General features: G+C 31.3%; 1 protein-coding gene across 1 annotated transcript in view; it reads left to right on the top strand.

Annotated features, from left to right (window-relative positions):
* The window catches only part of LOC109533785 (agrin), a 232,861-nt gene that overhangs the window by 34,516 nt on the left and 184,227 nt on the right, over nt 1-14,118 (top strand). The window contains exon 2 of the mRNA XM_048668179.1: nt 11,373-11,402. Within this exon, the coding sequence (XP_048524136.1) occupies nt 11,373-11,402 (30 nt within the window). The remainder of the gene's footprint in view (nt 1-11,372; nt 11,403-14,118) is intronic.

The following is a 14,118-nucleotide window of genomic DNA, read 5'->3' as shown; positions in this document are numbered from 1 at the left end:
CCAAGTCGTCTACCTGCAGATTGTTAAGTTTCATTTACATGAATGCAATTTCAAATATTCAAGACAGTTTTAGGGTACATTCAGAGCTGCAAATGATAGTTTTTGTGCTTTTGACCATGACTGTCATTATAAAAGAAGTTTAGATTCGGTAGAAATAACTGAACTAGATAACCTTTTTATGCAGATAATGTAATAAACTTTCCGAATTGTAACTGACCTAAAACAATTACTGCAAAATATTCCCACAATGTGCCCTGCAATTTACCAGCTTATAATAATCAATCATTTACTTGCGCTTTATTTTATATAGGATTAAACTGCATATCAGATTTCAATAATTAGTCAAGTTTCATTCTGTAATAAACCACCTCTGGGCGCCAGTCAAAATCTATCTAGATATATACCTAATATTTGAGCCACTATACTACATATACAATGCAGATAGGGCTCTGCCTTAGGGAAAATTGATGAAAAATATTTCTAATTAAGAACGAAGTAACCAGAAGAATATTTTTACTGTTTTGTTGTAGAATTCATACGTATTTTTTTCTAAAACACTCCGTAAAATGAGAGAAAATCAGCGAACTAAAATTCTACTTTAATTGCTCTGTGCATTAGAAAGATCTAAACATCTACTGTTCCGTGCAAATGTAAAGCTCAGCTATGAATATTCAAAATGAAAATTAATAGCATCTACACGCTCATTTAAAATCATTTTGCTAGGTTAGAGCTTTAAAAATGCATTGTTTTCAAAATAATTGTTGTAGAAATTAATCTCGGGGATAATAGTTATTAAGAATAATTTATTTAAACTGGGTAAAAGATTTCGCTTTATAGTAAAGCCCTTCCACACCGCGGGCTGGAATATAATGAAGCAGAAATACTAAGCGGGAAGCAAAATAAAACGTTTGCAAACTTTATAATGAAATAAAAAGTTTTTAGTTAAGTCTAAGTGGAATGGTCCAAAATTTAAAATTAAAATGTTAATGGTTAAATTGCATATCAATTCAGTTTTCTGAAGCGATAATGGCGTGTACATTGTCATATAGACCACCTAGTGAAATACAATTACACTATATGTAAATGGGTTCCTTTTTAAGGTTAAAAATCCCAATAAAGGTGAATTTCATGGTCAGTTCAGATATACCAATATCCGCTATAGCCTACGTATAATCATTATTTGGTAATCTTTACGACTTGGAGTAAATAAGAACCATTTCCATGTACTTTTATCTGCATTCCTAATATTGGAAAAGGAAAAATTTACAGTATAAACCTTTTTTAGGTGCGCTTGGTTTAAAGAATATACACAAAACCACTCCCATACAACTGTGACAACTTTTCTTAACATAAGGTACCATGTTTAGTGCTGTATATTGCGTTGGCAGTACCGAGCAGCATTACAAAAACAAAATCGTCACGTTTTTACATATCTTTATTACATTCAATTGTAGAGACATTTATGCACCCCGTGAATGATTTGTTTGAGTCCGTTTATTCAAATATTTTGTTTTCGAGTGTAGGCTGAAAGCATATGGACAATGGTAACGAATGGCATTCTTGGGAAGCTTAATCTTTAAGAGGATTGAACGTTGGGTTCTTTTTGATAAGCAATATATAAAGAACTAATTACATTTTCTTACAATATTGCTCGATTGTGCTGTTCAATTAAGATTTTTTTTCCAGTTTACGCGTGTGAAAATAACATGATGAAATGTTTATTTATGCTGTCGCTCGTCAACTCGATAAATTAGTTTGTCAGCCCAACGAAAATGGGATAATCTCAAGACTAAAATTGAATACATTGAAGTCCCTTATATGAGCTTACTATAAACGGTCATATAAAATCCATAAAAACTATATTGCCATGCGACAATAGTTTTCTGCAATTTTATGTTAAGAATATGTTTAAAATATCGGTTGCTTTTGGAATGATTTCCTTACTGCTTTGCAAATCATATTTACTGCCGATAAAAATTTTTATGGCGAATTGTCAAGACTTGATTGAAGTTCCCCAGAAAGTAAGTAGGTTCTCATAATATATATTTTTCGTTCAACGAATGCGATCGGCATTCTTTGTTGCCCACCGCATTGCATATATTGTTAATACGCAATAAATTTTAGAGTGGATATCAAATACTTCATTCGGGCGGCAATTATTCTAACTTTCTTCAGGTACGCTCTATATGGACTGCTTCTTGGTGTAATATTTACTTCAGCCTTATTACGTGAGATTTCACATGTATGTGAAACTCATCACTTTAGGAAACTGAGCAAACAGAAAATCTCTTTTTAGCGGTGTAATGGAATATTGCATAACAGGTTTCACCGCGAAATTATGAGCTTAATAATTTTCAGTTTGATTTAATTCTCTGTCAGAGAACACACAGTGTCTGAGGTGAACTGAATTTTCATATACTATTTTTATTGAATAGTCTCAAAAAATATATTTAATTATTTGAATAGATTAAATAATCTTTAGAGACGCTTCATACACAAAATGAGTATATATAATTGGGATAATTTTATTATATGAATATAGGTTTACACTATTTTGTAAATAATTAAAGATTATAATTGGTTTCCACTCGTCACATTTAAACCAGGAAAAGAAGCAGATTTGCAATTTAGATCCGGTAAAATGTTTCATTTCACTAACTAGGTTAACAACAATTATGTGAGGAATTTCTGTAATTTCCAAACATGGCATCAAAAACTGTTCAGTCAGTAATTTGCCATTCATAATATTCGTTAATTGTTGCCGTATGTCCACTAGTAGATTTAACAACTTTACTTTTATCATTAAATGCGAAGCGCCATAGCAAAACGACATTTATTGCAGTATTTAGAATAGTATTAAATAAATAGTGGGTAGGCACTTTCTATTCTACTAATTAAGCGGTATTTATTTTTAGTGTTGATTGGAAGCTCATTGGTGAGTTGCAAAGTTAGTTTAAACTGTAAACAACTCACTGGTTGTTATGGTTAAGTAAGCAGAGCAATTCTGATTATTTGAACAATTTGCTTTATTAACATGTTTTATTATATAAGGTGTTGACTTTAATGTCAGTCTTGGATGAGATGGATAATTAATTACGCTTTTGAGCTTACTTTCTAGTTACTTGTGAATAAGGAAGCTTTCTGTTTGATTCTGAGTGATCACTAGTTTGCTGGATGTTTCTTTGTTGGCTTTTGGGAGAAGTTTAAGGCCATTATTCGTTATTTGGTCTGATTCCGGTGATTTTTCAAGTTGAGCTCAGTTCAACTTGTTCTCTCTGTAAAGTCAGCTTAATCAATAACTATACATCCTGCGCTCAAAAAAATGGAGGTCTTAAAGATATGTGTGATCATGTAAAACTGCTTATCAAGTACACGCCTCATTTTACCTGCAAATTTTACTGTAAACTATAAAGTTCATGGATGGAGTAGTAATTGTTGAATTGAATACTTAAATAGAAAATGGCCAATTGAATGGAATTTTATTTCTATATAAGTGCGGTGGTATATTTTAATTAGGAACGCCATTGAATGTGAAGCATTTCTAAGTAATATTGCCGAAGATTCTCAACCTCAACTGTTCACAAAGCAACTGGGGATCCTTATATCTCGGTTTCTAAGAAATTACTTTGAGCCCGGCTAATTATTCCTAAGGCCCGAAATCAACCGTTGTTTCGGTAGCACTTTAAAAATGCCGCTTCGGTTTTGACTACAGAATATTTTAGTGTTTATGTTCCTGAGCATAAAATGTATACCCTTGATTCCAGAAAAACGCTACCGGCGCGGCAGAAATGTGATATAAGTTTTTGATTACCTAGCCTGCTGTGTTTAGCATGGTGAAGTATGTAGTTGAAAACTAATTACCGCAATTAATATAATTCAATACTTGCTTAAAATATTAGTAGATCCACAACAGCTGTCATATTAATATTGCTATTCAATAAGTAAGCCTAATCTTAGATTCGAATATGCATTTATGGTCTATATTGCCAGCTAAATCAAACTTTAAAGATTTATATTTAAATATATAAACACGACAAAATGCAATATTATATTTTGAAGGAGTCATTTAATTATGTGCCTTATTAGATAAAATAATTAATAGTGATTTCGATCCGAATACTTGTTAAATTTAATGGTACCATTAAATTTAAAAGGCCATAACTTAAATATGTAGGTTCAAGTTAGGTATTTGAAACTTGTAACATCAAATGCTAGTTAACAACATTTCACATTTAGCTTTTAAAATTCCATGGCTGTGAAATATATCTCTTCCGATTGCTGTTTCAGCTTGATGTTTACGAATCATTATTATCTAAAGAAAATCAGTATTTGGATATTTCAAGACATTTTCGGTTAAGTTAATGTTTTTCAATTTTACATTGTTTGATGCGTGGCAAATGCGGCTGTTGCAGATCTACTAGCAATTTGCAATAGTAAGAGTTCCGTTGAAATAAAGACGCCTATCAAGCAAGCCCAATTTAATTTTGAAGGCTTTAGTAATAATATTTTACTTACCAGCTACATTTGCGAAGCCATAGAAGATGAGTGAAATCACCCGTTAGAATTAATTTTTTTTCTCAGAAATAGCTCCTTTAACAACGAATAAAATGGAAACTGCCGTCCTGAATACATACCGTTTCCTCTGTACTGCGTTCGATAAGCGTTTCTAAAAATAACTTTCGACAATTAATCTATTAATTTTCGTCTCAATTATAACTACTTTAGTTAGGATTAACATATTAATCATGCTTGTTTCCAATTTAGTGAGAAAGTTAATATTGATGAATGTTGCGACTGCTTTAATGCATTTTATTGCAATAACCAGACGACCAGTTTTTGCCTGACTACTTATCTAAGATTGTGATGAGATGCTAGATAAAGATATTTTGTTTATTATTCATGCACTTTTATGGCTAGTCTTGGCCTTTAAGCTCAATTGATCTACTCTAGGTATTTACAATTTACAAGAATGAAATAAAAAAAATTAGAGAATTTGTTCAAAATCCAGCCCAAAACGTTCTTCTGAACATAGATGTGCCCGAAGCACACTGTATTTTGTTAAACGAGTTAAAATATTTCCTAGGTAACGGTAGCTGTAGCGTTTCGAATCATCTACATAAGTTATATAAATGCAATTTATGCACGCTGAACGGAAACCTTCCGAGCATTTTTTGAGAGAATTTAAATAATGCAATTATTTTATTACTTTGCACTGCGATTTAAGGAGGCCCAAGATCTAGTTAATATATTAGAAGCAACAAATATGTGTAAATAAATTTCCCTTTAACAAGCTGTGCTTTTTCGCATAACAATTTATATATACGTTCCAATGTCTAATTTACTGTACTGCTTATTACAGCAATTATCGAAATTAAATTAATTTTGTTGACAAATTTACGTAATTAATAAAGCGGCTGTTGACGAGGAATTCTGGTTCTATCAGATTTAACGGAAATTGCAAGCCAATTCTTGGCGTCATAATAACATTATCCTGCGTGTAATTATTTAATCTTATATTTTTAATACGATTAGTGCATAAAATAACGAGATAATTCATTACTGTATTAATAAAGTATAGGTCTCAGAGAAATATATGCAAATATTCGTTGCCTGGTAAATACAGTTGAGCATTAAGCAGATCATAAAAATATATTTGAAATTTGCATAGCTTGCGCAAGGAAACTGGTTACTAGCAATACTTCCTGGGACAAATGGAACACAGAAAACAATGAGTAGATTTTATTTTAATGCTTTGAAATAATTGCATATTCAAGTCAACCAAATGTGCTTTGCATATGTGTCAATTAATCATAAATATTTTTTAAATGCTATTTTCTGCAAAACAAATAATAGTTTTTTGACGTTCGATAATGAACAAATTTTTTGAAAAGACCTGCTTTAGTTAACTGTTTTCTACCTTTGAATCGTTCAGCTAGCAACCTCAGACAGAGAGATCTATGTATAATCAGCTTAAATCAGAGGCTTTACCAAAGACTTCGAAATATTAATTCTATATTCAAAATAATTTGGTATTTATTAATCAAATACAAATTTTTTATCATGCCTTCCCCATAATTTATTTTAGTAATTTCTTGATATTTGCAGAATACATTATCTATTAATAAATCAAAATTTTAATAACCATTATATGGTATATAAATTGTTGAAGATGACATGTTTTTAAAAGGTGTCATGTGGACGTGTAGTATAGAAAAGATTAATTGTATTTCTTAGTTGGCTGAAAAATCAATATAAAATATAACAATGTTGGTTAACCCCTAAACAGCATACTGTCCCCAGCTCGTCTGCTTGCAAACCTGACAGCGGTATTATAAGAAGACAAGGGTTTAGATGAGTTTTGCTTTTAAAAATTCAATTATCATCGTTGCTTTTCTAGAATATATTTATTGGCGCTACACATCAACGTGCAGGGATTAAATATTGTTGGGTATCTTCTAAAATACCGAGCTATAATTTATTCAGAAGAGACATAAAATACTAAACTAGATTACCCCATAGGGTCATTTTTAATCCGTTTCTTTCTTGAAGCCACCTTGTAATTTTCGTTTCACAGCGGTGTTCGAGTGACCCTTTATTTTTTATTGATTTCAATTCTCTTTCTACCTGTTCTAATTTATCTTTATCTTATAAACCTATTCTTACAATCATAAATTGACTGAAACACTGGGCTAGGATTAAAATGCCAGAATTATATCTTCGACTAACATCATCCCTAGATTAAAGTATTTAGATCGCTGAGAGCTGAAGGAAGTTTTTTATTTGTGAGATCAGCATAAAAATAATTTATTCCGCATTCATAATAAATTGGTACCAGCTCTTTAGAAATCTAAGAAAATGCTTTTTATAATAATCCTTTATTTACTTCTCCATTGTGGTAATTTTAATTTCCTCGAATATTGGATGATGAATATTAATAGAATCTTTTCGAAATTAGTATGCATTTTGAACTAAGCTAATAGTAGTGTAATTTAGATTAAACGAAGCGGATTAATAATTGTTGTCTGTGTAATTTTGAACCGAGAATATTATAATCTGATTTATCTACATATTGTGTTTTTACTAGCTGCCCCCACTGTGGCAATCTAGTTATTCCAACTCCAACTCGGCTATTATTGGCAAATAACCATTTGCAAAAACTCTGTCAACTTAAATATTACGGGCTTATTTACTTTAAATTAGCTAGTATTAGCAGTCGATTTACATATGATTTGCCAGAGTTTATTAGGACTTTTATATTTCAGGCATATCAGCGCAGCCATTTAACTGTAATTTATGTTTACTTTTCTTGATTAAAGTAGATCGTGACTTTTCTTTTTTAGGTACTTGCAAGCTTATTAATTATAATAAACTTTGCGTAATAACTTAATTATGCGTCTGCCTAGCGCATTTCCACGTAGAATGAAATGTATATATATGTGGTTTACAAGAGTAATCCCCATAATGATATTATAAGATGTCTTCACTTTAAAGCTGTGCTTTTTCAGTTCTACTAAAGCTTGTTTTAGTTAATCTTCTCTTTATAATTACGGCTTTATAGACCAGGTAACAGATCGCTTAGAAACGTGCAGGGAGAGAATAATTTTGTGCATTGATTTAATTTTAATCTAACACGACACGTGACACTACAATTACATCAGTTTTAGATCTCTTGAGAGGACCTATTGTGAATACCTAATATCAAGTGAGAGACAACATTTAAATTGATTGATATAAATAGCGGCACACTTCGCTTGATAATTTGACATTTTAATGTCAGTTTTGATTTAACTTGAAACATCAGAATAATTGTTTTAGTAAAATTAAAATACAATAGAGTAAAAATTAAAAAAAAGTGTACGTCACGGAACCTTCAACAGAAGCGACAACTTCATATTATTAATAGAAATCATAAAATATTGAAATTGTTTAACGCATGATGGAAATACTAATTTATAATTTCAGTATTCTTGTTAAAATTAAAGTTTAATAAATTATAAATGTATCGGCAATAGGTAAAAGGTAATTTAATTTCCTTTTGGATGTAAAAAGTATAATTATATTTACAACATTTACGATATCATTATCTAATCGTACAAAAGTGACAATTGGTCTATGATAACTGTAATAAGAAACGAATTGTGACACTCGATTTTAGCTTGTTCTGGATTATTTATCATCTTTAATTGTAACTTTGATTCAAGAAATGACATTGAATTTTGCGCTCACTCAGAAGAAAAATCAACATTAAAATCTCCACTTAAAATGAATGGAAATTTTTGTCCTTCCAGAGGACGTCCGGCCTAAGGTTCCATTTTACTTAATGGTTCGTGCAAATTCGTACGAATAACTTCTGATCTAGTAGACGAGTTTCTATACATTACAATGAAATTTGATCATTAGCTCCTTTTCGCACGAGTTCTGATGAATGCAGTTCGGACTCCAAGGCGCACCGGTCCACGGACTACACATTTTTATATTCACACGAACAGACCACAGTCTACACACTATTATAACAGACGACCGGCCTAATGGAGCCAGATGGAACATGCGGGTGGCTGTGTGCGTGCGAGATAGAATTGCGTAGCTGCAATCTTCATCTAAGCTAGACATAACAACACTATTTCTCATTCCATTCACACAATCCATTCAGACAGTGCCAGAAGACGTAATCACTTCAAAAAAAAATATTGAAGCTTACAGTTTAGAAAAAGAACAACAATATAAAATCTACAGAAACTCGTTAAATCAACTCCTAAATAAAAGCAAGAATGACTATTGTAAAAGAAAAATTAAGAAATGTGAAAATAATATGGAAAACATTCATAAAGATATTAATGAAGCTACAAATCAAACTAGGAGTAAGGATATTGAAATTAAAATTAAAAATATAGACTGCTCCGATAACATGGACATGGAGAATTTGTGTAATTACTGTTTCATAAACATTGGTAGGTATGTTAAACAAAATAAAGAAGCCAAACAATCAATTTAAAATTAATCATAACAGTACATCTGCAATGTCTCTGAAGCCAACTGATTGGAATAAAATAAAATATTCTTTAAAAAGCAGCTCCGCCCCCAGAATAGATACTATTAAGTCAATATTTATTAAAAAAATCATATCTATCATGTATCTTTTTGAGCCTTTAATTCAAATCACAACTTTAACTTTCAAAAAAAAAGTGCCTACACATTTAAAAAATCAATAGTTTCACCTATTTACAAATCAGGGGACAAATCTGAAATAAGAAACTATCGCCTGTGGAGGTATTTAATCTACGTTCGATATACGTTTGGTCTACATGTATTTATATCCACAAATCAAATAACTTTAAAACTTATGTTAGTCACACACATGGGATCAGGAACCACAGTGAACCAACACCTAAAAGTTGGATTATTTATACCGATTTTTGGATTATGTGGCTCCTGAATTCTACAATGTCCGACCAAATAACTAAAAAAAAGCACTGGGAGTGTCTTTTTGGTGAGAGTAAAATTAATATTGAGAGTTAACTATGCATATAATTTTGTTTTGGTTAGTTCATGTATCTTTCTTTTCATTTAAATTAAATAAATTAAAATAGTTTTAAGTAAATTGAATTAAATTTAAGATTAGTGTGTATATGGTAATTCACTGAAATAATTTTCTTTTGGGTGATGAATACAAATGTCTGGAAGATTTGGGCCTCATTATATTAAATATAGTTAACTTATTCACTGAAAACAAGTTCAAATTAATATTGAAATGCTGATCCAAACTTCTGGAAATGTATATTTAAAATAGGATTTCCTGGGTGCGTTTTCATGGGTATATTGTTAAATATATCCGAAATCGTTTTTAAATGTGTGATCCGTTGCCATATATGAGTTCTCCGCGAAAAATCTAACTGTTCTGTGTCGTCTTTCATATTTTTTGTGTTTGCTCTCTTGAAATGTGTACCGTCTCGTCGACCAATATAATAGATGTTAATTAATTGAAAAAATCACCGGGTTATTAAAAATACGCGTACTTCGACTGCGTCACAGCTTCAAGCAACACCTTTACTGTTTGTCGAAAAGTAAGTAAACACGATAAATAAATTATATGATATAACTATTTAGGAGAGCCAGCTAGATTAAACGAGGTGACAAATCCTCTTGGGTGTTCTAAACTAATATAAGACACGAATCGATAGCTGCAAGCTTTCGATGGTTTGTAGACTCAGAACGAGTTAAGAGACGACCAAGTGTTATAATTGTATTAGTACTGGCCTTTTTTATTTACGAACTGCTGCAGCTTCATGCCAATGGGTGTTGCGGTTTGTATGCTAAATAATGGTTTTTTGAACTGTTTAGAAAACACGTTTTTCGTTAGTTAAAACTAGTTAGCAAATCTGGCGATTTGCATCTGAAAATACGACTTCAACAGCACATCTGCTTGAAACATAATAATATTGTTTTATGCTTCGGTCAAACAATACAATTGAAGCAAAGAAAGACGACAAACATGTCAACAGTTTGTTTATAAAATCAAAAAAATGGTCCAACAATATCTAAGCATATCAAATGTACCAGAGCATATTAGGTTTCATATTTTTCTTTTTCGAAAATCAGGTATGAGATGCATGTTACTCCGCAACCACATGAAATAGCTGTGTTAAATAAAACGTCTCTTAAAATATTTTTTAACTATATTTAATTAATTTTGACCACATAAATTATTACATAGATGATGATGTTACTAAAACCTGATTAAACATATTTTAAATGCAAATATAGACATTCACAGAAGAAGAATTAGCAAAAGCTCTTAGCTCCTCTACTGCAGACTTACACTTAATGGATGTAAATGACCTCGGCATCATTTTAGTGTCAATAAAGATGCTTTAGTGACAGTAATGACCTTGAAAATATTGTCCACTATTCTACGCTTTGTGTTGGAACAGATTTATAGATTCCTTGATATTCTTAGAATGGCATTAACAGAAAGTCATTTGGAAATGTATAATTACCAGCACCGCAAATATGCTTTGATGACATAAATAACAAACAGTGTAAATATTTATTACCATTTTGCCACATTTCAAAAGTGAATTTTATGTGTGATGAACATTGCCGTATGCAACTTGAATATTCATGAACATTATTAATTGAAAGTGAGAAAGATAATCAACCTAAAACTTAAACTTACCAAATGGGAACACTCAATGCACTGATCAGATGCAAATTGAGATTCATTTTTACTGTCTTGTAAGGTCTTACATAATTTATATGTTCGTGGTTTCGTTCTTGGATTTCTATTTGACTTTGTTATTTGGTTGTTGCTCCAGTCGATTTATGTACTATTTTCCTATCCTTTTTATGAGGTTTATTGAATTTTTTTGTTTCAGGCAACCAAATGAACAGCGCTTTGCTGCAGGGTAAGTCACGTAAACTTTGCTTGACTGATGTTATACCGAAAAACTATTAAATTTATTTCATACCCTATTCACGTATCAACTACGTTTATCAGCTTTTATAGTATTTGAAAACTTTTTATAGCTAAAAAATTATGACGAAACTAATGTGTTTCGAAAACAATGTTTCAAATCGCAAATAATAACATTTGAATATAAAAAATTACAGCTTTTATATTTTCTACTAAATAAATTCCACTTCTTATATAGGATGATTTACGTAGACCGTGCATTACAAGTTTTCTAACTTGCAGTTGGTCTAGCAACATTCAGTGTCATAACGAGTGGTGCGGAAACCACGGAAAATACATTTAGCCCTCCAGCTATACAGAGTGTACGAAAAGTACAACCAAACTTTCTTATTTTAAATGCAAACCCCTAATTTATTTAGTTATGTTAACTTATCTTATATAGTTTTTGATAATTGTCAATTGATAAAAAAAATGCCATAACATGTTTACGTAACAAGCTATATCTGAGGAACGGTTTCAAATTCTAAACCTAAATTTGATGAGTTGATAGCTGAAAGTTCAAACTAACTCCGTTAGCATACCCATTTTGTAACATATGGGTACACGCAGCCTCTAAACATTGCCATAAAAAATGGCGAAAAACCTGGTTTTTCAATTGGCCTCTACTAACGTCTTTGGTCTTATTTAATTTAGTTATAGCGAAATGTAATTTTCTTTCAAACAGAACGGTACTTTTTTTAAACAACTGACATAAATCAAAAGTATAAAAGTTAAGTTGCCCAAACTCGCAAGTGAAACGAAGAAATGAGGGCTCTGCATTCCAAATTAGAGAGTTAGGTTATATTTTTCGTACACCCTGTAGAGCTACAGGGCTAAATGTATTTTACGTGCTTTCGGTACGACTCATTATGACACTAAACTAAATTTGAGGTTTCTGAGCCAACTGCAAGTTGGAAATCTTCTAATGCACGGTCTACGTAAGTCACACTGTATATAACCGTAAATATGTGTACACCAATTCGTACACCTTGATAAAATAATTATATCGAAATAAAATAATTATTTAGTAAATAGACATGCGTTATAGAAAAAGCACCAGAACATCAGAATAGAAATAAATGCAATTGAAATATTTGGAAGAAAAGGTCACTCTTAAACTCACAATATCTTTGAATTCAAATTGAAATTCAAGTATTCATATGTTGTTCATCCAACTATTGTCGTTGGGTACAGAATCCCCAATATAAACTAATGTTAAACAATTCGCCATTAGTACTATTATATCACTAAATAAATGTTTTCAACCTTGTAACGATCAATAGACTATCACATATTTTATTGATTTATATGTAAAATGCTAAATTTTCTCGAGACTTTTTCATCTGCTGTTGTCAGTTCAAATTTCTCGTGTTCTCTCATCTTAAAAATAACACCGCCGATCTTTCATGTGACATTTCTATAGTTTTCGATTGAATCATGTAATGATTAAATAAGATCGTTGATAAATCGAAGTTTTAAGTTTGCTTTTATGCTTTTTTTTGTGAACCTATTTCAATTTTATCTCAGATATTTTGGTAAGCCCTGGTAAGAAATAATAAATTTATACAAAACATAATTTTTATTGCTTTGTAGATTCGTTAAATAATTGTTAGGCGGTTTGTTTAAAATAATCATATATTTTTTCTAAATAATGCCGTCCAATGCTGATTACTTTTAACTTTCTGCATATGGATTCATTATTATAAAATAAGTATAACACCCTGCTAAACATTAACCCTCATACCTAAGAAATAGGTCCCTTAAACTGCCGTTTAGTTTAAAAGTTCTCGCATTATGCATATTTGGTAGTACTTAACTTAGTTATTCGGATGACAATTAGCATCGATATTTATTCCAAGAGGACAGTTCCAAATTTTGAAGCATACAGCTGGTGAATATGACTTTGTAGTGTTGACATTTAAAGGTATGAACTGTAACTCAAGTAGCTAGCCATATTTATGGTAATACTGTACAATTTGCATTTACATATGGAATTAACCGTTTCCAAGCCCAAGTAGTTAGAATTCAAAGGGCAATATTTAAAATTCAATGCCTACGTCCTCGGCCATATTTCCAAAGTGAAGTAACACCAGAAGGAATTCGAAATAACCGTAAATTTTAGCGTTATGTTACATTAATGTATGTGTAAATATTGTTGTTTACACTTTTTACTGTGTCAGGGTGCTTCGAAAATCCGCTGTTTCTACTTGTAGCTGTTGTAATTGAACGTGAGATGTGCACTTTTGTAGGAAAAAGTGTAGGGTCCCATAGTGATTATTAGCTAATATAATACATTGCATCTAACAATTACCATTTGCTGTATACACGCTCAGCCCGTAGAGAGTAATTTGAAAAACTTGGGTGGGTTGATACCTGTATTAGAGAACTCGTTGATTCATATATTTACCAATTCTGCATGTTCGATAGTAATCGCCTATTTCGAAGGACGGCCAATTGTTATTTAAAGCCACACTACATGCAATTATACTAAATATGAAATCCGCTGTTATTGATTATCTTGAACTTTTTTTTTGTTGGCCTGGAAGGTTATTGATTTATTTATGTGGAGTGCTAAGGGCAATATAAATATCGATGAGGACGCAGAGGATTAACTTTACGCCAATTATTGATTTCACATTGAATCTGAAATATTATATTATTGCACGCAT

This window comes from Dendroctonus ponderosae, unplaced genomic scaffold, assembly GCF_020466585.1.
Source record: "Dendroctonus ponderosae isolate FM_Combo_2020 unplaced genomic scaffold, Dpon_F_20191213v2 Dpon_F_20191213_1, whole genome shotgun sequence".
In the NCBI taxonomy this organism is placed as follows: Eukaryota; Metazoa; Arthropoda; class Insecta; order Coleoptera; family Curculionidae; genus Dendroctonus; species Dendroctonus ponderosae.
This window is presented reverse-complemented; position numbering and strand designations above follow the sequence as displayed.